The sequence below is a fragment of the Carcharodon carcharias genome, chromosome 1 (genome assembly GCF_017639515.1).
Source record: "Carcharodon carcharias isolate sCarCar2 chromosome 1, sCarCar2.pri, whole genome shotgun sequence".
Lineage (NCBI taxonomy): Eukaryota > Metazoa > Chordata > Chondrichthyes > Lamniformes > Lamnidae > Carcharodon > Carcharodon carcharias.
In genome coordinates this window covers 70,296,564-70,322,320 of record NC_054467.1, presented here as the reverse complement: position 1 = coordinate 70,322,320, position 25,757 = coordinate 70,296,564, and the positions used below count along the sequence as shown (strand labels likewise).

The following is a 25,757-nucleotide window of genomic DNA, read 5'->3' as shown; positions in this document are numbered from 1 at the left end:
AACTCTCAGTCTCTTTTCTGCAAGAGAAAATGGCACATAACAGGGAACCAACCAAGCTTGCAGGGGGAGGAATATCTAATAATATAACCTTCACTAAGGCAGATGCAGAAGGCTTGGAGATCAGCAACCCAAGCCGAAATACAAGTGTCAGGGAAGGACAGGCTGCTGATTTATCTCAGTAGGGTGCCACCCTTCATTTCACCTGGTAAATATTCAGCAGGCTTTACAACTTCAAGTTGCATTCTGAAGATGATCACCTGTAAATATCTTGCCTAACACTTCAATCTTAAAATCCTTGGGGACGATTTTCCCCTCATCGGGTGGGCTTTGCGGGCCTAGCGGGCTGGGCAGGAGTGGCTGGGAAGGCAACCACCACAAGCGATCAGGATCAGACCATGATATCACGCTGGTGGACAAATTAAGGCCCTCCAGCGTGAGGCATTGAGCTGCCTCAGGGAGATGAACAGTTTAAAACATTAAAAAAAAGACTTTAAAAATGTTATAAAACATTCCCCCTCATATGACTCTGTGATAAACGAAATGTTAAAATTTTTATTTTTATTTGCTGTTGTACACCTCATCCCGCCAGTGGATGAGGTTTCCTAAAAAATCCAAAGGCCGCTTGGCATTTTCGCCTGCCCGCCAACTGTGAAATTGAATGGGCAGTGAAAAATTTCTTTCAATCATAACTTTAATGGCCTTAATAAGTCTTTCAATTGTCGGCAGGCGTGCTGCTGACACTGGTGTGCGCCCGCCGACCGAAATATCGCGCAAGAGATGTTGGGACACTCACCTGACATTATCGCGCATCATTTTATGCTCAAGTGGGTCAGGCGCACACCTGTCCAACAAGCTAAAAATTCTGGCCCTTCTCTTTTTCCCCTAGGTCCTCAGTAGCGAAGGCTTCTCAAAGAAGATATGTTGGAGGAGGACAATCCTTCTGAGGATTTAGCACCAACGTTCCATCCTTCCCAGGCACCAGTTCAAACCTTGGCATTCTGTGTGTTTTTACACAGTGATGCGGGATGGGTTTGCAGAAGGACCCAACACAAGTGAATAGCAGCGGGTACCAGTGGCATGGGCAGCTGAGGAGAAAATTCAGGTTCCTCTGCTGAGCAGGGCAGAGATGAGGATTTCAAGAGCTCAGCTTTGAAAAGAAACCAGCTAGCGCTAAAAGTTCCCTTCTTATGTACACATTTATAATAGAAACTGGCAATGTAAACAAATCACCCTGTAATGACACCCTTAGTTCTAGTGCCTCAGTTTTGCATCTCTCAACTTTCAAAGTATGCTGCGGAGAAATTCCTCTGCTCCAGACTTTCTCTGTTTCCTAATTTAGATAATTACAAATAATAATATCAAATCTAATTAATATAACGCAAAGGACAGAATCTAATCACATTCAGATGAGGACTGAATTACATTCTCACACTGTGGTCCATGGGAAACTGGCTAATTTTAAGCATAATTTTTGGCTGAGCAATAACATGAACAGTTTATATTTTAATCTCTCCTTCCTGGCGGAAGTCAGGTTGGGAATTTATCAACACCTGGAAGAAAGATCAATATCTGCGACCTTCTCACGTGGCAGGAAGGAATGGATTTAATTAGTTAGCAGGATATTCTTCATCCTGTATTAGAAGCTTATAAAAACATTAACAGCATCATGTTTCTTATGATAAAATAATCACATCCTGTGTTCACAAGCTGGAACAGATAACAAAGGTATACCTCCTCTGGGGGTTGGAGAAGCTGGAGTGTTTAAAAAAGATTTAATCAAAAAACCTACAGGAATCACTTTTATGTAGCTAAATAAGAAAGAAACCACCTTCAGAAATAATCAATCTGGTGCAGCAGCCAGCCCAGGTTGCATTGCATCACTTCCTAAAAAGATCATTCAAAAGCAGCTCCTGGAGAAATATTAAGAGTCAGAAACATTTACAGGAAACAGGAAATGGTGACGCTTCTTTGAGTAAGAGAGGATATCAGAGCACAATAAAATTGTATGCACACTCTCTGTAAAGGTAACATGAACCAGCGGAATGCAAGGCTGTATTTGATTCTGTCGGTGACCTTATTTTCTGGCAACAGTAAGTGTCAATGTCAAATGTTATATTGAACCTGGCTGAAAACTCTTGTATTGCCTACCATGCAGCCTCTGACTTACTTCAGTGAATGGTTACACCCAGATTTTTAAGGAATGTGACAGCAATATGCTTTAATATTTAAGTGCACTTTAGAACAAGTATGTATCTTTCAGGCTTCTCAGTGGGACCTGGCGTCTGCTATAATTTTTCTCTTGACAGATTAATTGGTTGGAGACTGATTTACACAGTTATTTGAAAATTTCTACACTTTCAAATCTGTTTGCACAGACTATGGCATTAATCTGTTCTTTGATTTGTCCCTACCCACTTGTGAAATCCACTAAATGGTCAGATAAGGAACTGTAAAAGGACCTAGTACTCTAAAATTTATAGCTTGCACATATTACAAAAGGCAATTCATTTTGATTTAAAGTGTAACCTATTTTGATATTTGTAACTCTAATCATACTCTTGTCAATCATAAATGTAGAGCGACACATTCTAAAGTTGACTGGTGAATCATTATATCCAGTTAATTATGTGCAGAAAGTGCATATTTTTTAAAATTCCAATTCATTTGTTTATTGTTGAGCCTCCCTCCAGTATAATCTTCATGAGTTACCGAGGAGCTGTTCTAGCACTGTTTCCTAAATGTCACCTTTTAAACGACCTCGCTTTCACTATCAGTCACATCCTGTAGACAGAATGGCTGTGCTGCAAGGTTACATGAAATTTGCTGCTACTCCCATACTGCACATGGGGTTGTGGAACATGGAGGAACACGGGAGAAAGTTTTAAAATAACTTATTTTTTCTTAAAATTGGCTTTCAACGATGACTGCTGCCGCTGTGACGAATCTTGAGTGGGGCAGGTCCTGGGATCTAATACATTTAAGGGGCCTAGTGCCTGTTAAAGGTAGTTGACCTAAAAAAGCGGCTGATCCAATTTCACAGGATGTGATCCCCAAATTGGGAAATTTGTTATATGCCTGATTTACACTCAAATCACATTCAAGTCCATATTCTATGCCTATGTGAATCCTGGTAATAAGGAAAAGGGAGAAAATAATTTTTAATAAGAAAATAAAACTGGAAATGAAGGTAAAACTTATCTGAACTGGTCTTGTTTACCTCAAAACAGGACTCCAGTATTACTGGTGCCAGTATTATTGATTTTTACTGGGATTTGAAAATTTTAGATTGATTTTTCCTTCTGGAGCATTTTTCACAACGACCAGATGTCTCAAAGTGCTTTATGGCCAAATGAGGCACTTTTTGAAGTGTAGTCACTGTTGTAACATAGGAAACACAGCAGCTAATAGGCGCACAGCAAACTCCCAAAACAGCAATGTGATAAATTGACCGAATATCTGTTCTTCTGATGCAGATTGAGGGACAAACATTGGCCAGGATACCCTTCTTTTCTTTAAAATAGTGCCTTGGGATCTTTTACATTGATCCAAGAAGGTAGATAGGGCTTCATCTGAAAGATGGCACCTTCGACAGTGCAGTGCTCCTGCAGCACTGCATTGGAACGTTGGCCTTGATTTTTGTATTCATGCCCTGGATTGGGACTTGAAACCAGAAACTTGTGGCTCAGAGGATGGAGTGCCATCCACTGAGTAAACATAAACCGCTGAATGAATTTGATCTATGACTATGGTAACATGTGGCTACCTATCAAGGGAAGGTGAGAAATGGGAAATCTGACAGGGTCCCATCAGCTCAACCATGATGGCTGATCATGAAATGGTGTTGACGGCAAATGTTGCCAAGTTTTTGCTCATTCAGTGCCAGGGAAGGAGGCTGGAAAATGAAAGAAAGCAGTGAGAAACTAAAAGGGAAAAAAAATCAACAAAAATAATTTAGCTTTTGTCATTTATAACTTCTGAGGTTTTTTCCATTGTTTTCCATATTTAAAAATATTCATTGCTCAATAAAGAGTGGAAATGTTTGGCTACCTTAAAAGTGCACAATGGTTTAAAAAAAGGGTTTAAAAACCTAAACTTATTCTCATTCATTTGGAGATTCTTTTCTCAAGATTCTGTTTTGAATCCTCTTTTGAGTTGGATGATATTGAGAAAAGATTTCTGATGTAAAACGAATGCAAAGTCCTAAGCTGCTCAAAGCAAAAGCAAAAAAAAATCATTTGTAGTGCTGTAACATTTTGTGAATAATTAACTTATTTCCCAGGTTGATGAATCTCTCTTGTTATTTGCTTTGTTTTTTTTATTCTACTTCACCTACGCACTGAAATTTTCGGTTGAGAAACAAATTGTTCAACTTGTATTCGACCCGTGGCATATGTTCTGAAGAAGAGTATTTTTCTCCACGGGAGATAAATTAACTTCATGTGATGTGATGTGTTGGTGAAGTCATGCCTTTCATTCCACTGTACATCCTTCTCCCTGTGTAATTATTTAAATCACCTTCTGTGTTTTTGTTTTAATCTCCTTATCGGAGCAATCTTAAAAAATAGATCCCCAGTAGTAACACAGGTTAAAATCTGGGGGTGCAGAGGCCAAAGTGGGCAGCAAGATTTTAACTTCCACTCCTCATTGGAATGCCTGACTCAGACTGCACCTGGAACCAGTGGGAATGACATCAGTGCTGGCGGGTTGGAGTGCAAATCTGTGGGAAGGTCGGGTCCCCACCAGGAATCCACACAAACAGTCCTTTGGCAAAGCGAGAAAGGGGCAGAGTTGATAAATTCATAATCAGAGAAGGACAGGGGAATCCTAAGGTATCTTTTTGGGGCCAGGAGTAGGATTTATCTTGAGGACAGGGTGCTGCCTACTGGCAGCAGGAGCTGACGAGTCTGAAACTGTATGATCCTTAGCTGTCCTGGAATTAAAATAGCATGTGTTCCCTGATTATATCATTGGATGGCAACTTTATTATTTAAATGAGGCCCCAACCCCTCAAGTAGGAAATCTCCCTGTGCTTGATTGTGGGGGTGAGGGCAGGAATGCATTGAGAATGTGGCACAGACCCCCTCACCATCTTAACCCTCTGCCTGTGTTGTTCCCGATGGACCAGGGATTAAGGAGTTAAAGTAACCCCTTAGTTTTCAGTTTTGAGTTTGTGGTTCAGGTGTTTTGCCTTTGAAAACTAGAGAGATCTTCACTTTGCATCTGGCCTATACTATAGTAACAGCTTCCATTTTTACAGTGCCAATTAAGTAATAGAACATTCAAGGTGCTTTACAAAGGACAGATGGCTCACCGAGCAGCAGTAAGAGAGCTAGATGACCAAAAATAACATTTTCAGGAGCAGAGAGAAGTAGCTGAATGAAAAGTGTTAGGAAGAGAGTTCTAAAGATGTTAAAGTGGCTGGAGGCTGCAAAATTGAACAAGGCCTGAAAATAGGGGAAAAGTGCAATACGTAATTAACCCATGCCCACTGTTTCCGAAGTAGGCAGAATGCAAACTTTGTGCGGCTTGCTGATTTGCATGATAGCTGCATGTAGCCAGCGCTGAATATGCTGCTGAGTAGCTGCACACCACAGCAGAGGGTCCAGGTTTGTGCAACACTAGTACCACTTACAGCTAGCCTGCATTTCATAAAGCCAGACTGCACCTCTTAAAAGTGTTAGGAGGGGAGGGGTGGGGTTGTACATTCTGGCTGCAACATGGACTGGAATTGGTTGCAGAAGAGAGTCCGAGCAAGAAGAACTTTGAATTATGGCAAAACAGGGCAGGGAAAATGCTTCAAGAATTTCTGGTACTGTGCTGAATGTCTGGTGCAGGAAGTGGTCAGGAGGAGAAAGATCCTCATGAAGTCCTCCCAACACACAGGAAGATGGCAGTGGGAACTGAGAGCTGTGGTAGTCAATGCCAGAGGGGTCCAACCTTGAGGATCTGGATGCAGTGCCACAAGAAGTTCAATGACCTCACATAAGCGGTCAAGGTCAGTGAATATACCTTTAAATTCCATATCCCACCAAATGCATCACACCCCGATCATTCAATCTCTATCAATCATGGAATGTATATCACATTGATAGCTTCACCTTACTCTCATACACTTAGCACTACTGCCAGTTGCACACTCACATCTCACAGCTTGCATGCAATGCTGGATTTTCAACGATGACAGCCACGTACCCAGGGTCCATCACACATTCGCTGACATACTTCCCTCTCTCTTACAGGCCAAGCTGGTGCATAATTGGAGCTAGCAGCACCTAACCAGCAAGGTGCAGGCACGGCTGCATACCCTCAACCTGATGGAGGAAATGGCGGTGGCCATTGTTGGAACAACTATGACTGCAGCCATAGCCAGCAGTGGGACTGAAACCATTGAGGATGATAATATCTTCATACCTAATCTTCTTTATCAAATTCCATGTCCCACTCATCCCACAATCTCTTCTGACCTCTAAATTGCAGATGGTGTAAGCATGCGCCCTTGCTTTCCCACCTCTCCCCTCACCACAACCCTAGCATTATACATTTCTTCTTTCAGATACCCAAGCAGTGCAACTTGTCCAGTTAATGCTGGAGGGGCAAGGGCTGGAAGAGGAGGAAGACAGTGATAAAGAAGAAACACCATCACTTTCTCCCCCACTTGGAGCCACCAGCTCAGTTACTGACACTACACATACTTTAGAGGGTAGCTTAGAGCGGGGAACAGCATGTGGTGAGTCACTGGACATGAGTAGCCTGTAGTCAGGGCAGAGGGCAAGGGTAGCAGAAGTGCCAGCTCACTGGAGGGCAAGTTTGCACATAAGTTCTGCTGCAGAGGATTCAGATGAGGACTTTGATGGGGTGGTGTCCAGAAACAGACTGACAATGGAAAAACTCAGCAGGTCTGGCTGCCAGACCTGCTGAATTTTTCCAGGTATTTCTGTTTTTGTTTTGGATTTCCAGCATCCGCAGTTTTTTGTTTTTATAACAGACTGACAATGTTTGGTGCATTGCAAGGCCTGGCAGAAAGCCTGTGGTCAATGCCACGGAGCATGGAGGAGTCCAGCACCAACTTGGCACAGGGTTTTGCACAAAACTTGCAGCCCATCCTTTCCAGCATGGAAATGAAAGCCAACTCCATTACCGTACTTGTAGACCCAACCATGAGACAGCGTCTGATAGCAAGGTCTCAGCTACTATTACAGAACAAGCAGAAGCCACCCAACAACTGAGTGCTGCAGTTGGAACTCAGAGTGATATCATACAGACTCAGACAGCTGCCATCATGGTTGCAAATATCAATGTTCAAAGAGGCTTGCAGGCTCTCACAGAAGTCCAAAATTCTGTTTTCAACACATTGCTGGGACTGCTGAGGCCCTGCCTCAGGGGGAGTGCCAATGGTTTCATGGAGGCTAAACCTGCTGCCCTCTATTTAGATGACAATATTCATGCATTTATCTTTCCACCAGCCACCCCCTCCCCAGCACCGTTGAGGTCGCCTGTCACCCAGAAACTCACCAAGGCTCCTTTGACAGGACCTTCCAAACCCACAATCACCACCACCTAGAAGGACAAGGGCAGCAGATAGATGGGAACATGACCACCAGCAAATTTCCCTCCAAGCCACTCACCATCCTGACTTGGAAATATATTGGCATTCCTTCACTGTCGCTGGGTCAACTGGAACTCCCTCCCTTACAGCACTGTGGGTGTACTTACACCACATGGACTGCAGTGGTTCAAGAAGGCAGCTCACCACCACCTTCTCAAGGGCAACTAGGGACAGGAAACAAATGCTGACCTTCAGTTATCTTCTGGCTTGCCATGGTGACTCATTGCAGATGGCACAGTGGGTTGATGCAGAATGAAGGCTGCCAGGATACTGGGCATTGTCCTGCAGGATACACTGCATATAGTTGAACATCATCTAGATGTTGAGTGAGTGAATCCCAATCAATTGGGGTGTATCGCAGAACTGAAATGTGAGCCCACCGACCTGTATGCACCCTGCACCTTGGGATCACGATCACAGCATCCCTGAGTTCAGCTGGCATGTGTTCTCCTTCCCAGATGTGAGATATGATGTTGTGCAGCCATGCTGGGAGTGTTTCTCCACATGTTTGAGAATTTCAGCAGGGATTGCTGTGATGCTGTGATCATGACTGTATTCAAGAATCAACTGATTGCGGTAACCACAGAAGAGTCTCCCTTATGTCTGTCACAGGGAAGATCATTGCAAGGATCCTCCTCAACTGCCTCCTCCTAGTGGCCAAAGAGCTCCTTCTAGAGTCACAGTGAGGTTTACAACCATTTAGAGGCACCACAGGCATGACCTACACGGCAAATTTGAGAAAAATGCAAAGAACAGCACCAACCGCTGCACGTGGCCTTTTTCGACCTCAAGAAAGCCTCAAGAAATTGATTGAATTTTTGGAGGAGATGGCTAGTTGTGTAGATAAGGGTAGTGTAGTTGATGTAGTCTACATGGACCTCAGTAAGGCTTTTGACAAGGTCCCGCATGGGAGAATGGCCAAGAAGGTAAGAGCCCATGGGATCCAGGGTAATTTGGCAAATTGGGTCCAAAATTGGCTTACTGGCAGGAGGCAGAGGGTGATGATCGAAGGTTGTTTTTGCAATTGGAAGCCTATGATGAGTGGCGTGCCACAGGGGTTGGTGCTGGGACCCTTGCTGTTTGTAGTGTACATTAATGATTTCGATGTGAACATAGGAGATGTAAATTTGCTGATGACATGAAAATTGTTGGTGTCGTAAATAGTGAGGAGCAAAGCCTTAGATTACAGAGTGATATAGATGGGTTGATAAGATGGGCAGAGCAGTGGCAAATGAATTTAATCCTGAGAAGTGTGAGGTGATGCATTTTGGGAGGACTAACAGAGCAAGGGAGTACACAATGAATGGTAGGACCCTAGGAAGCACAGAGGATCAGAGGGACCTTGGTGTACATGTCTATAAGTCCTTGAAGGCAGCAGCATAGGTAGATAAGGTGGTTAAGAAGGATATGGGATACTTGCATTTATTGGCTGAGGCATTGAATATAAGAGTAGGGAGGTTATGCTGGAGCTGTATAAAACGCTGGTTAGACCACAATTGGAGTACTGTGTGCAGGTCTGGTTGCCATACTTTAGGAAGGATGCGATTGCACTCGAGAGGGTCCAGAGGAGATTCACCAGGATGTTGCCCAGGCTGGAGCTTTTCAGCTATGAAGAGCGACTAGATAGGCTGGGGTTGTTTTTCTTAGAGCAGAGAAGGCTGAGGGAGAACCTGATAGAGGTATACAAAATTGTGAGGGGCCTAGAGAGGGCAGATAGAAAGAAACGTTTCCCCTTAGCAGAGGTGTCAATAACCAGGGGGCATAGATTTAAGGTAAGAGGCACAAGGCTTAGAGGGGAATTAAGGAAAACTTTTTTCACTCAGAGGGTGGTTGGAATCTGGAACACGTTGCCTGAGGTGGAGGCAGGAACCCTCACAACATTTAAGAAATATTTAGATGAGCACTTGAAACACCATAGATACAGAGCTATGGGCCAAGTGCTGGAAAATGGGATTAGCATAGATAGGTGCTTGATGGCCAGTACAGACACGATGGGCAGACGGACCTATTTCTGTGCTGTATAAGTCTATGACTCTGTAAAGCCTTTGGCTATGTTAACAATGAAAGCTTATGGAGTATCCTCAAGTTTGGCTGCCCTCAGAAACTTGTCACCATCCTCCACCTACTCCATGATGAAATGCAGCTGTTATCCTCACCAATAGAACCACCACAAACTCAATATCAGTAAAAACTGCAGTCAAACAAGACTGTATCATTGGAGCAACCTCCTTCTCCAATTTCCTCATTGCAATACAGCACCACATCTCCAGAAATTTACCCACAGGCATGGAGATGATCAGGACAAAAGGAAATGTGCTCAACCTACACCGCCCTCAATGCAAAACCAAAATCATTCCAAACTCAGTCATTGAACTTCAGTACGCACATGAAGCCTGTGCATTTACTCAGAAGCTGAGCTCCAGGTTATTATTGACTCCTTCCCTGAAGTATATAAAAAAATGGGCCTTTCACGAAACACCTAGAAAAGTAAGGTCCTCTTCCAATCAGCTCCCACAGCAAAACACCTCCCCTCATCAATTAAGATCAAGAGTGAAATGCTGGAAAAGGTGGACCATTTTCTGTACCTTGGGAGCCTCCTCTCAATGAAGACAGACAGAGATGATGAAATTTATCAGCGCCTCCAATGTGCCAGCTCAGCCTTTAGCGAACTGAGGAAAAGAGTATTTGAAGACGAGGGTCTCAAACCTAAGACTGAGGTCATGATTTACCAGGCAGCAGTGATCCCATGCTCCTATATGCTTTGCAGACTTGGACAACCTACAGCAGCATCTCAAAGCACAGGAGAAAAGCCACCAGCAGTGCTGCACAAGATCCTCCAAATCCAGTGGCAAGAAAGACAGTCTAATAGCAATGTCCTCTCCCAAGCTAAGTTGTCCAGCATCGATATGGTAATAACTCAAAACCAGCTCCGCTGGGTGGGACATGTCACTCGTATGTCTGACACCAGGCTCCTGAAGCAACTGCTCTACTCAGAACTTGGTCAAGGTAAGAAACTCCTAGGTGGACAGCGGAAACTCTTTAGGGATGTTCCTTAGAGCATCCCTGAAGAGGTCAAACATCCCTGCCAACTTGTCTGAGTCTCCAAACCGACCAAAATGGAGAAGGCTAATCTGGGAAGGCACCAAACACATCGAGATACTTCATCAGAACATGCAAGGCAAAATCAAGGCATTGGAGGGAGTGCACAGACCACCAAACAACCCAGCTACTCAGTCCTTCAAGACCATCTGCCCCACATGTTGTAAGGTCTGCATTAGGCTTATGAGCCTGCTCAGAACTCATCGAACCAGAGTAGAAGCAAGTCATCCTCGATCTTGAAGGACTGTCTAAGAAGTTGGAAGGCACCTTGGGAAAGCCTGAAATCTTTATTAAGTCTGGTGCTTGATCTGCCTGCTTATCTTTGGCAAGATGGAATAAAATTTATTCAGCCCAATGTATAAAAGTTCATAGGATGGTTACCTTCACAGCTATTGGAAATATAATCCTTACCCTGCTCTGAGGCTACAGTTGATGGCAGATTTCAGTGAGGTCTTCCTAAATGAAGCAGAGGTGTTTGAAACATTGATCCTCACTAAGGTTCAGGTAGGAGAATTGCTCCCTGAATACCCTGGATGGATGATGCCTCCCTGCTGAGAACCTGCCTCCTCCTCCTCCCTCTTCCATGAGCTTGTCCTGCTCTGTTGTAGCCTTTGCCCATTCTCCCTGTCGTGCTTTATTTGATGGTGGTTACAAACTATTGCACTCATGTCTGAGAGCAAATGACCTGTGCAGAATCCTGAAGTCAGGACCAGTCCCTTTAGACTTCAGCAACTTTAAGCAACTCTGAAAACAACTAAACACTTCTACAATTGCACCAAAAGCCATTAGAAATCAATCAGCACTAATCTGAAAGTAATTGATGATTGTTTTAAATTATATTGGTGGGGATGGGGGTCCTTCCTGCTGTGGAGTCTTGTGGGGCTATGCAAAGTTAAAAGAGGGTGTTAGCTAAGTATCAGACTCAAGATGTCAGTGTGGCTTTAAATTAGCATTACATACATATTGATGTCTCAATCTCCCTACTCTTGCCAGATAATCCTTGTATCCATGCTATCACCAAAATGGCAGCTGGCCAGAACCAGAAGTATATATGTGCCATGGACACTATGAACCATTGGAAAATCGAGCAATATGGAACCAAATTTCATGCCCGTGTTTCTAGTGGAGGAGCAGTGGGAGGGGGAATGCACAGAAGGCCAAAGCTGGAGAATCCAAGGGCAAGTGGCAAGTAGGAGCCAAAATTGGCTGTCACAAGAAACAAAGTGCAATGGTCAACGGGTGTTTTTATGGCTGTAAGGCTGTTTTCAGTTGGGTTGCTCAGGACTCAGTTTCATGGTGTATAGCAATGATATAGACTTAAATGTAAGGGGCATGATTAAGAAGTTTGATGATAGAACAATTCATCATGTGGTTAATAGTGAGGAGGAAAGCTTAAACTGCAGGAAGATACCAATGGATTGGTCAGGTGGGGAGAAAAGTGGCAAATAGAATTCAATCTAGGAAGTGTGAAGTAATGTACTTAGGGAGGGCAAACAACACAAGGGAATACACACTAAATGGTAGGATACTGAGAAGTGTAGAAGAATGGAAGAACCTCATGGTGCATATCCACAGATCCCTTGAGGCAAGACAAGTAGATTAACAAGGCATATGGGATGCTTTCCTTACAAGAGTAGGGAAGGTATAATAGAACTGTATAAAACATGAACCAGGCCATAGCTAGAATACTATGTACAGTTCTGGTCACTGCATTACAGGAAAGATGTGATTGCACTAGAGTGGGTACTGAGAATATTTAAGAGATGCTGCCAGGGAGGAAACCATTTTGGCAATGAGGAAACATTGGATAGGCTTAGATTATTTTATTTGGAACAGTGGAGGATGAGGGGAGATTTAATTGAGATGTATAAAATTATAAGGGATGATTAAGTGATTAGGAAGAAGCCATTTTTGTTAGGGAGGTCAATAACCAGGGAGCAGAGGCTGAACCAGGATTTAACAGCATCTCCCCCCGGGGATGCAGTGAGACAGTTAAATCTCCATTCAGGTCGGCGGGTCTGTAATAGCCCGTTGGATGAGAGGGGCCATAAAATCCTGGCTAAAGTGATTGGTAGAAGGATTAAAAATGTCTTCACCCAGATGTAAGGGTCTGGAAATCACTGCCTAAAAAATGGTTGAGGCAGAAACCCTCAAAGTATCTTTTAAATTCTTGGATTATCCTTGGAGATGTTTATCCTTGAGGTTATCAAAACCATAGTTAAGGTTTTTAACGATGGTGGCTGAACCATGTTCAGAGGTGGGCAATATTTTGGAGGTTGAAGTAAGCAGTCCTGGGGCTCAGATGCTGAAGGGTTTGAAGCTCACCTCCTGTTGGAAAGGACATGTAGGTTGTGCTCTGTCCTCTGCAGCCTGAACAATTGCTCAGAGGGGATTGATGAGGCAAGGGTCCAATAGTTTTGGTGACAGCTGAATGAAATGAGTTCAACTTTCCAAAAGTGCAGCTGGGGAAACTTTTGTCTCATCCACAACTTTAAGTTGGATTGGTTGTTTGATTAAACAGCGACAGCATTTTGGGATTGTAAGCAGATAATATAGGGTGAAGCTAAGGATTTTAGCAAGGCTTTTGACAAGGTCCCACATGGCAGACTGGTCAGAAAAATAGGAGCCCATGGAATTCAAGGGCAAGTGGCAATCAAGAATCAAAACTTTATTGTTCACATTTTAAGTCCCTTTCATCCACCAGTCCTGTTCTTGTGATCTACATTGCCTCTCGGTCCAGCAATGGCTTGATCTTATAATTCTCATCCTTGTTTTCAAATCCCTCCATGGCCTCACCCCTAACACCTCCCTATCCCTGTTATCTCTTCTAGCTGCATAACCCTTCCAGATCTATGTGTTCATCCAGTTGTGGCCTCTTGCCATATCTGATTTTTAGCATTCCCCCATTGGTGGTCCAACTTCAGCTGCCTAGTCCCTATGCTCTGGAATTCCCTCCCTAAATCTTTCCACCTCTACACCTCTCTTTCCAAGCTATTCTAACATCTTCTCTACTTGTTGTCAAATTATGTTTGATAATGTTTCCATAGAATGTATTTGGGACATTTTACTACATTAATGATGCTATATAACTGCAAAGTTGTTGTTATCAAGATACATGCATCGCGTAAATAAGGAAAAGGACCACTCCAAAGGTCACTGTGTTGAGACATGAAGATAATCTATTGCTGGGGATAGGTCTACTGGGACTGGTAGGAATGAAAATATGTAAGGGGAAAGAGAGTGGAAAGAAGTTGCAGTAGTCGACTGCCATCACAAGTTGTAACTCCTTCAAGCTTCTCCTTGTATCCTAACCCATATTAAGTCCTGTACCATGCTCTCTATCTAACCACACATAAATTTTAAAATTATTGTCCTCCACAAATCACTCTATGGCCTCACTGCTCCCCACCTCTGCAATCTTAGTCAAGTCTTTGCTCCTGTGGTTGTAGAAGAAACAAATGAACTATTTTTAATAAGAGCAGTGGGTGTTTCCTTGGCATTCTGGCAATACCTATCGCTTGACCAACATCACTAAAATAGGTGATCTGGTCATTACCTCATTGCTCTTTGTAGGAGCTTGCTGTGTACAAATTGGTTGCCACATTTCCTACATTACAACAGTGACTGCCCTTCAAAAGTACTCCACTGGTTGTGAAGTGATTGGGATGTCCTGAGATCAGTGAAGGTGCTATACATTTTCAAGTCTTTTGTTTCACTGCACTTGTGCCAGTAAAATAGTTCCCCCAGGAACTTTTAGGAGAGGCTACTTAAATGGCTGCTAATTTGCTCCAGGAGCGGAAACTGGCATGTACTGTGATCAAGAGTTTCTGATGTTCCCTGCAGAAATGACATAGATTCTGCTCTTGGAGCATAGCAATACTGTCATATCGGAACTGGAACTGGGTTCAACAGTGAAAGAAGCCTAAGGAAGTAGAGAGCCTATTTATGAATTTTGGGGGTGGGGGGTGGGGGGGAGGGGAAGAACAGAAGAACACAAGAATTCAGAGCAGGAGTAGACCATTCAGCCCCTCGAATCTGCTCCATCATTCAATAAGACCATGGCTGATCTGACTGTGACCTTAACTCCACTCTCCTGTCTGTCCCCATAACCCTTGACTCCCTTGTCAATGAAAAACATATCTAACTCAGCCATGAATATATTCAATGACCCATTCTCCACTCCTCTCTGGGGAAGAGAATTCCACAGTCTAATGGCACCCTGAAAGGGAAAAAAATCTCCTCATCCTCATCTCAGTCTTAAATGTGAGACTCCTAATATTTAAACTCTGTCCCCTAGTTCTAAACTCCCCCACAAGGAATAATATGCTCTTAGCATTCACCTTGTCAAGATCTCTAGATGTTAGATGTTTCAATAAGATCGCCTCTCATTCTTCTAAACTTCATTGGTACAGGCCCAACCTGCTCAACCTTTCCTCATTAGATACCCTCTTCATCCCAGGAATGAGTTGAGTGAACCTTCACTGAAATGCTTTCAAAGCAATTATATCCTTTCTTAAGGAAGGATATAAAATTGTACACAGTACTCCAGATATGGTCTCACTATGGCCATTGTGAACAGGGTGGGATTAGCAACAGAGTATGAACCACAGAATAGTGGCATTGTGAATGGGAATGGGGCTTTGGCCTGTAAACTAGAGCAGTGGCTCTTAAATATTTTTGATTGAAGGGCAGATTCTCAAATGGATTATTAATCATGGCCCCCTCCCATTTAAATTATATATTCTAAAGTACTTATAAAAGTGTTGTATATAAAGTATCTTAATAATGCTTTTAAGAAAACAAATATAATTTAAACAAAAGTTTGGCAGTTAACTATTCCCTGGTGCATTCTCCATGGTAATGCCTCTACCCCCACCCCCAAGGTTCTGAGATGCAATGTTCTCCAGTTCAGTGGCTCTCAAACTGGAGTCCATGGGCACTTTCCAGTGGATCTGTGAAATGATGTGAAAGTGCAAACTGGGAAACAGGAGCGAAGTGCTGCCATCACATGTGTAGTATAGAATGAGCTAGTTGTCTCACCTATGAGGGGAATGTGCATGGAGGAACACTGATAGCGGCATGAATGTAAGTATCTTTTATAGTCGTTAGGAGTACAGAACTTGAGTATTGCTGAAAAAGAAACTTGCCATTGAAGCTTTTCATCTTTCACTCATCAGGATAGATGCAAGAATACCAAATTTCAAAGGGAACAACAATTTATATTGCACGAGAAGAGGGTGCTGATTAGTTGGCAAAATGATTGGTAGAGGCGTTGCCATGGAGAATGTACCAGGGAGTAGTTAACTGCCAAGCTTTTGTTTAAATTATATTCTGTGGTTCAAATTTTGTTGCTAATATGCCTCTGTGAATGAGAAGGATATATAGAAGAGTATTTCATGATAGTACAGAACTTGAATAGTGCTGAAAAGAGAGACATGTTGCTGAAGCCTTTCAGCTTGTTCTCAGCAGGACAAATGCTGAAATGCCAAATTTAAAAAAATCACAATAATTTATAGTACAGGATATTGGCCAAAAATGATAAACATTTTTTTAATAAATCATTGTCTCCTCAGTTGCTATCAGCAGTGCTGAGGAAATGAACCTTTAATTCCTAGAGATTCCAGGACAATCCTGGAAGGTTAACAAACCTAATTTACTGAGCCATACATTGCAGAAAGATTCCACGTTTTGCCTTTAATCTTAAACCAGGCAGTGATGGGATCATTAAATTTCATTGAGTGTTGTCCAGATAGAAACAGGAAAATGAGCTAGGTATTCTTGTACAAATATGGTGGGGGTGGGGGACATCATTCCAGTTCTTAAGCGGTTTTGCTCTTTCAATCACAAAACTGTTTTTCCTTTTCAACTACTCCTGATAGTGTATGACCAGGTGAGAAGGGGTGAACTGGCTCCCCTCTATTCAACTTCCTTGGCTGGTCACAACAAAGGTTTAAGTTTCTTTTTCACAAAGATATGCCTCTTTCAAATCAGAATATATTTAACCATTTAAGCTATGAGCAATAAGAAGCCAATCAAACAAGACTTGCTTGAGTAAAAAAAAGAGCCAATACACAAAAGTGAGATGTCAAACATTCAGCCCTCATGCAATCATTCACACACACAGACACACACACACACACACATATATACAGGTATCAGAAATAAGGGGAGTTAGAATCCAATAAGAAAAAGGACCAGAATCTTCTGGTCGGTGCGTGGGAGTGGGCCCCACTCGCTGACGCGTAAAATGATGTGCGGTGACATCAGGCGTGCGTCCCGACATCACCGCAGGTCATTCAGATCTTCAGTTTGGCGGGCGCGCACCGAGTTGGCTGCAAGCCTGCCAAACTGTCAAAGGCCTATTAAGGCCTTTTAAAAACTAATTAAAATAACTAAAGGAGCTGCCCATCCAACCTTAAGGTTGGCGGGCAGGTGAAGAGCCCAGGCGGCCTTTGTATTTATCATGAAACCTCATCCATGGGCGGGATGAGGTTTCATGAAGGATTTATAATTCAAATAAATTTTTCAATTAAAATTCATTGACATGTCTGAAATTTTTTTTCTCTCTTTATTCAAATGTTTCAAAATGTAATTAAACTCCCTGAGGCAGCTCCTTACCTCAGGGAGATTTTTGCGGTCTTTTGCGCACATGCATGAAGGAGCACAGTTCCCGACTCAGCTACTCCCCCCGCCCACACAGGGAGTGCTCAGCACTTCCGGGTGTGCGTCACGTAAAATGGCAGCGTACAGCTGATTGTGGGCGGCAATTGGCTGCGTGCTTGCCCACGCCCGCTCCCTTAAGCTCCCCCGATGGGGAGAAAATTCTCCCCCAGGTAAAAGAATGTCCTTTGATTGTCCTTCAGATGTAGATTTTAAATGTTGTGGCTGTTTCAGATTAGCTGATTTCTTGGATGTGATCAGATGTAGAAGATATTGCTGGTAGGTTTCTGGCAGAGTTGGCTCCTTGAACCGGGCGACACTCTTATTCCAAAAGAGAGAGAGGGAGAGAGCAGCCCTCAACTTGTTTTGTAAGATTTTCTTGATACCATCTGTGTCACTTGCATTCTCTCTAGTGGTTGGCAGCCTTTCCTTGAAATACTTCATCCATTGTGTATCTCCAAGAGGTTTTGGATGTGTCTGTCTGTGGCAGCCATTGTTTCAATATCTAGTACTTTGCATTTTCAATGTCTCTTCCTTAGACAGTCGAGCGTCTGGATTATAGGAAATGTCTCTCTCTTCACACTTCCCTGAGGGTGATTTGTTGGTTTCTCATCTTCACCTTGGAATGTGGCCTTGCATTTTAAGCAAAAACAGCGTTACCTGGAAAAACTCAGCAGGTCTGGCAGCATTGGCGGAGAAGAAAAGAGTTGACGAGTCCTCATGACCCTTCCACAGAACTGAGCGAATATAAGAAGAGGGGTGAAATATAAGCTGGTTTAAGGTGGGGGGGCTGGGGGGGTGGGGTGGGGTGGGGGGGTGTGGGAGAAATTGTGGGGGTTGGTGTGTTGTAGGGACAAGCAAGCAGTGATAGAAGCAGGTCATCAAAAGATGTCACAGACAAAAGAACAAAAGAACACAGAGGTGTTGAAGATAGTGATATTATCTAAACAAATGTGCTAATAAAGAATGGATGGTAGGGTACTCAAGGTACAGCTCTAGTGAGGGGTGGAAAGACTAGCGGGGCATAAAAGATTTAAAAATAATGGAAATAGATGGGAAAAGAAAAATCTATATAAATTATTGGAAAAAACAAAAGGAAGGGGGAAGAAAAAGAAAGGAGGTGGGGATGGAGGAGGGAGTTCAGGATCTAAAGTTGTTGAATTCAATATTCAGTCCGGAAGGCTGTAAAGTGCCTAGTCGGAAGATGAGGTGCTGTTCCTCCAGTTTGCGTTGGGCTTCACTGGAACAATGCAGCAAGCCAAGGACAGACATGTGGGCAAGAGAGCAGGGTGGTATGTTAAAATGGCAAGCGACAGGGAGGTTTGGGTCTTTCTTGAGGACAGACCGCAGGTGTTCTGCAAAGCGCTTGCCCAGTTTACGTTTGGTCTCTCCAATGTAGAGGAGACCACATTGGGAGCAACGAATGCAGTAGACTAAGTTGGGGGAAATGCAAGTGATATGCTGCTTCACTTGAAAGGAGTGTTTGGGCCCTTGACGGTGAGGAGAGAGGAAGTGAAGGGGCAGTTGTTGCATCTTTTACGTGGGCATGGGGAGATGCCATAGGTGGGGGTTGAGGAGTAGGGGGTGATGGAGGAATGGACCAGGGTGTCCCAGAGGGAATGATCCCTATGGAATGCCACCGGGGGTTGAAGGGAAGATGTGTTTGGTGGTGGCATCATGCTGGAGTTGGCGGAAATGGCAGAGGATGATCCTTTGAATGCGGACGCTGGTGGGGTGATAAGTGAGGACAAGGGGGACCCTATCATGTTTCTGGGAGGGAGGAGAAGGCATGAGGGTGGATGCGCAGGAGATGGGCCGGACACAGTTGAGGGCCCTGTCAACAACCATGGGTGGAAAACTTCGGTTAAGGAAGAAGAGGACATGTCAGAGAAACTGTTTTTGAAGGTATCATCATCAGAACAGATGCGACGGAGGCGAAGGAACTGAGAGAATGGGATGGAGTCCTTACAGGAAGCGGGGTGTGAGGAGCTGTAGTCGAGGTAGCTGTGGGAGTCGGTAGGCTTGTAATGGATATTGGTGGACAGTCTATCACCAGAGATTGAGACAGAGAGGTCAAGGAAGGGAAGGGAAGGGAAGTGTCAGAGATGGACCGCGTGAAAATGATGGAGGGGTGGAGATTGGAAGCAAAATTAATAAATTTTTCCAAGTCCCGACGAGAGCATGAAGCAGCTCTGAAGTAATCATCGATGTACTGGAGAAAGAGTTGTAGAAGGGGGCCAGAGTAGGACTGGAACAAGGAATGTTCCACATACCCCATAAAGAGACAGGCATAGCTGGGGCCCATGTGGGTACCCATAGCCACACCTTTTATTTGGAGGAAGTGAGAGGAGTTAAAGGAGAAATTGTTCAGTGTGAGAACAAGTTCAGCCAGACGGAGGAGAGTAGTGGTGGATGGTGATTGTTCGGGCCTCTGTTCGAGGAAGAAGCTAAGGGCCCTCAGACCATCTTGGTGGGGGATGGAGGTGTAGGGGGATTGGACGTCCATGGTGAAGAGGAAGCGGTTGGGGCCAGGGAACTGGAAATTGTTGATGTGACGTAAGGTGTCAGAGGAATCACGGATGTAGGTGGGAAGGGACTGGACAAGGGGAGAGAAGGGAGTCAAGATAACGAGAAATGAGTTCCGTGGGGCAGGAGCAGGCTGACACGATCGGTCTACCGGGACAGTCCTGTTTGTGGATTTTGGGTAGGAGGTAGAAGTGGGCCGTCCAAGGTTGGGCGACTATCAGGTTGGAAGCTATGGGAGGAAGATCTCCAGAGGAGATGACGTCAGTGATAGTCCTGGAAACAATGCAAAGACGGGATTGAATATACCTACGATGTGCCATAACTCCACACACTGCATATTTTTCGAAGCAGCAAGTCACCACATCAGAGGCATAGAGGGCATTTTCAAACAGCTAAAAGTTGCAAAATTTCTGCAGGCAGGTCATTCTGCTCATAATAATATGGACCTTAAAAGGGATTCTAATTGCTCACCAGAGCTAATTTTATGTTGGAATTAGAAAATAATCATTTTAGCCCAATATAAGAGATTCTGAGGAATCGTCGGTAAAAAAAGAAAAGTTTGCTGCAGTGGACTCAATTAATTAATTCATCCATTTATTGTGCAGCCAAATAAATTTCTCTGTTGTTTTAACATGAGAAGTGATAGTTAGATAAATGGTAAAGATTAAACTCATCATCATATTTTGTCAACCAACCATTATCAGTATTAATATCTGGTGTGAACATACACCGAGAAAGGGGAAGTGTTGACACAGAAAAACGCGGTGTCGTGTTTCTGTTTTCTATCTTGCGTGCTTCCTGTTGAATTTCAAAAGCTAATGTTTATTTATCAGATGATGGCGAATTGGCAACCCATTTCACACTCTAGTTCAATATGCTTTCCCGTTGAAGTAAAATGGTCTCCCAGTTCACCAACACTCATTTTGTGCTATAGCGTGCGAGTCTACCAGGTAGCATCAACAGGCAATACTGCCCCGCCATTCAATACGATCATGGCTGATCTCATTTCGGCCTCAACTCCAATTTCCCACCCTCTCCCCATAACCTTTCAACCCGCTACTAATTAAAAATCTGTCTATCTCCTCCTTAAATTTATTCAGCGTCCCGGTATCCACTGCACTCTGAGGTAGTGAATTCCATAGATTTACGACCTTTTGAGAAAAGCAATTCTTCCTCATCTCTGATTTAAATCTACCACCCCTTAGCCTAAAACTATGGCCTCTCGTTCTAGAATGCCCCACAAGGGGAAGCAACTGTTCCATGTCTACTTTGTCTATCCCCTTTAGCATCTTATATATCTCAGGTAGATCTCCTCTCATCCTTCTAAGCTCTAGCGAGTATAGGTCTAAACTCTCAATCTCGCCTCCAATGCAATTACATCCTTCCTCAAGTAAGGGGACCAAAACTGTGCACAGTACTCCAGCTGCGGTCTCACCAATGCCTTGTACAGTTGCAACAACACTTCCCTATTTTTATACTCTATTCCTTTAGCAATAAATGCCAACATTCCATTTGCTTTCCTTATAACCTGCTGAAGCTGCATGCTAGCTTTCAGCAATTCATGTAGGAGGACACCCAGATCCCTCTGCACTGAAGCGTTTTGAAGTTTCTCTTCACTTAAATAAAAAGTTGCTTTTTTATTCTTCCGACCAAAATGGATAACCTCACACTTATCCACGTTAAACTCCATCTGCCAAATTTTGGCCCATTCACCTAACCTGTCCATATCCATTTGTAAATTTCTTATTTCTTCATTACAAGTTACTTTCCCACCTATTTTGGTGTCACCTGCAAATTTAGCTATAGTACCATCTACCCCTGAATCCAAGTCATTAATATAGATTGTAAATAGCTGGGGCCCAAGGACCAAACCCTGTGGCACCCCATTAGTTACAGCTTGCCATCTAGAAAAAGACCCATTTATCCCAACTCTCTGCTTTCTGTTGGTTAACCAATCCTCTATCCAAGCTAATATTTTACCCCTAGCTCCGTGTGATCTTATCTTGTGTATTAATCTTTTGTGTGGCACCTTATCAAAGGCCTCCTGGAAGTCCAGACATACTACACCTACAGGATCCCCATTATCCACTTTGCTTGTGATCTTCAAAGAACTCTAGCAAATTGGTCAAATTTTCTCTTCATAAATCCATGCTGACTCTGATGGATTGCACCTTAACTTTCCAAATGCTCCATTACTACTTCCTTAATAATGGATTCCAACAATTTCCCAATGACAGACGTTAAACTAACTGGTCTATAGTTTCCTACTTTCTGCCTCCTCCCTTTTTGAATAATGGTGTTATATTAGCATTTTTCCAATCCACTGGAACCATTCCAGAATCCAGGGAATTTTGGAATATTATAGCCAATGTACCCACTATCTCCACTGCCACTTCCTTTAAGACCCTGGGATGCAAACCATCAGGTCCTGGGGACTTGTCACCCTTTAATCTCAATTGTTTGCTCAGTACTTTTTCTCTAGTGATGATGATTGTTTTAAGTTCCTCCTTCTCTATACTCTCTGCACTACCTGTTACTTTTGGGGTGGTACTAGTGTCCTCCACCGTGAAAACTGAGGCAAAATATTGATTTAACGTCTCTGCCATTTCTGCATTACCTACTATTAACACCTCAGTATCATCCTCCAAGGGACCAACATTCACTTTAGCTACTCTTTCCTTTTACATACTTGTAGAAGCTTTTGCTATCAGTTTTTATATTTTGCGCCAGTTGTCTTTCATAATTACCTTTGTTCTTTTTATTATTTTTTTAGTAACCCTTTGTTGATCTTTAAAAGTTTCCCAATCTTCCAGCCTGCTACTGACCTTTACAATTTGGTATGCCTTAATTTTTGTCTTTATATTATCTTTAACTTCCTTCCAATCACACTGCCCAGCAGCGAACACCAAGATAGTACTCTAACTCAGAATCCCAAATGCCTGCTCCCTCATTGCCCATTGCTACTCTGCCTGAAGCCATTTATCTTAGAATGAACCAAGACGCCCCATTCCCCTCAGGAAGCCTGGGTCCTTTTTGATCTGTACTTAGTACTGCAAAGTGCAGACCCACTGATCCATCGATGAATTAGGTCAATAGATGGAAGGCAATAGCAATAGCAACATTTTTTAAAAAGGAATGTGATTAAAAGGCTATAGGAAAACCTTACTAAATCCATCCAATTTTTGATGTTTATTATTGAGCCTTAGTCCTGGGCACTGTACCTCAAAGAAGATATCTTAATCTTGGAAAAGATGCAGCACAGATTCAGCACATTGATACTGGGGCTAAGAGGTTTAAATTATGAGGAGAGGTTACTTAGACAAAGCTTGTATTCCCCTGAGTACAGAGGATTAATTGGTGAGGATTTGATAGGGTTGGCAGAGATAAACCATTACCTCTGGTGGGGAAGTGCAGAACAAAATTAGAGTTAAGTTGTTCAGGAGTGGTGGCAGGAAGTCCTTTTTCTAAAAAAAACTAGTGGAAATCTGGAACACTCTCCCACAAAAAGCTACTGAGGCTAAAATCAGGGCAAAATACTGCATATGCTGGAGATCTGAAATAAAAACTGTAAGCACTGGAGGAACTCAGCAGGCCTGGAAGCATCTGAGGAGAGAGGAACAGAGTTAATGTTTTCAGCCCAGTACGACTCTTCTTCACTGTGATTGATAGATTTTTGTTAGGCAAGGGTATTAAGGATTATTAAACCATGGTGGGTAAATGGAGTTAAGACACAGATCAGCCATGACCTAATTGAATGGCAGAGTGGGCATGAAGAGTTGAATGTCTGCTCTTGCACCTATGTTTCTTTGCTGCTCTAAGCCTCTGCCTCTTTCCCACTGGGCAGCTAAAGTAGTGGTAGTTGTTTTCTGCTCCGAAAGATAGATTTTCTAAAGCACATTCGCAATACATGAGGTATCTCACCAAAAAGTGGCAACTCAGAAAATTTGTCTTTGTATTATGTCTGTTGTGTGTAAAAATCTGTCATCTAAAAACTTATATGTTGTTGAAGGACAGAACCAATGCACTGTTGGCAATACATTTCCCAGTTAAAAATATTTCTTTGGAGATCCACTATTTTCAGAGTTTAAAAACCTGAATACCACCACCAACTAATTTAAAGATTCTAAATGACCTCTTATCATTGAGGAAAACAGATACTTTCTCAACTTTCCCTTTGTGGTAATCTCTACCACCAGAAAATTACCACCAGAATGCATTCTCATTTTTGCAGTTATGGGAATGTTCTTACAATCTCATTATGGCCTTCCAATATCGCAGTCCTGTCACAATGATAAATCAACAACTTTTGAAAGAATCTTATTTTTATTCATTTTAAATAAAGTAACACTTCTTCTGATGTGGATGGCTGCCTGTTATTATCTGTTCCTGCAATTCTGTAACCTAATACTGTTTCACAGGCAGCCTGTGGTGTGCTGACAGACGCTAATGCTCTATTGCTGCTCATGTAAATTCACATGATTCTAAAGTGAGACCAGAGCAACTTGGGGGAGGGGTGAAAGTGGGTGGCACCAACTGTCAACAGTTCCTCCTCCAGAGTGAGAAGAGTATATTTTATTCATATTTTATAAAAGTGCTTAAAAAATTGCATCCATTACACCCGAACGAAATATGTGTTAAATTTTGACAGAAACAGAAAGAATGGAGCCAGAAATGAAGGACTTCAGTTATGCAGAGAGACTGGAGAAGCTGGGATTGTTCTCCCTAGAGCAGAGAAGGAGATTTCACAGAAGTGTTTAAAGTTTTGAAGGGTTTTGATGGTGTAGATAGGGAGAAAATGATCCTAATGGCAGAAGGAACAATAGCCAGAGGGTAAAGATTTAAGATAATTGGCAAAAGAATTGGGGGGAAGATGTGGAGAATTTTTTTATGCGTGAATTGTCATGACCTAGAATTCACTGCCTAAAAATATGGTGGAAACAGATTCAATAATAACTTCCAAAATGGAATTGGATAGCACTTGAAAAAGGAAAAAGGAAATTTTCGGAGAAAGAAGTGTGGAACTAATTGGACAGCTCTTACAAAGAGCTGGGACAAACATGATGGGTCAAATGACCTTCTTCTTGGATGCCTACCACCAACTCCACTAAAGTTCACAGGGTTAGAGGGTGGTTCCTTATTTTGCACGGCAATAGTGAGCACCAGCATCACTAGTGACATAGCTAAGGTGGCAGCCATAATTAACCATAAGACCATAAGACCATAAGACATAGGAGCAGAAATTAGGCCATTTGGCCCTTCGAGTCTGCTCTGCCATTCAATCATGGCTGACAAGTTTCTCAATCCCATCCTCCTGCCTTCTCCCTGGAACCTTTGATCCCCTTACCAATCAAGAACCGATCTATCTCGGTCTTAAATACACTCAATGACCTGGCCTCCACAGCCTTCTGTGGCAATGAATTCCATAGATTCACCACTCTCTGACTAAAGAAGTTTCTCCTCATCTCTGTTCTAAAAGGTCTTCCCTTTACTCTGAGGCTGTGCCCTCGGGTCCTAGTCTCTCCTACTAATGGAAACATCTTCCCCACATCCACTCTATCCAGGCCTTTCAGTATTCTGTACGTTTCAATCAGTCCCCCCCACCTCATCCTTCTAAACTCCAACGAGTATAGACCCAGAGTCCTCAAACGTTCCTCATATGTTAAGCCTTTCATTCCTGGGATCATTCTCGTGAACCTCCTCTGGACCCTCTCCAGGGCCAGCACATCCTTCCTGAGATAAAAACAAAAAACTGCAGATGCTAGAAATCCAAAACAAAAACAGAAACAGAAATACCTGGAAAAACTCAGCAGGTCTGGCAGCATCGGCAACTGTACTCTTCTCCGCCGATGCTGCCAGACCTGCTGAG

General features: G+C 43.1%; 1 protein-coding gene across 6 annotated transcripts in view; it reads left to right on the top strand.

Moving 5' to 3' along the window:
- The first annotated feature begins 1,957 nt into the window (after positions 1 to 1,957).
- Positions 1,958 to 25,757, top strand: part of LOC121276333 (transmembrane protein 154-like) — a 66,786-nt gene continuing 42,986 nt past the window's right edge. For all 6 annotated transcript variants that reach the window (XM_041185001.1, XM_041184914.1, XM_041185084.1 and 3 more), the window contains exon 1: positions 1,958 to 2,090. In XM_041185001.1, coding sequence (XP_041040935.1) covers positions 2,006 to 2,090 — 85 coding nt within the window. In that variant the 5' untranslated portion in view covers positions 1,958 to 2,005. The remainder of the gene's footprint in view (positions 2,091 to 25,757) is intronic.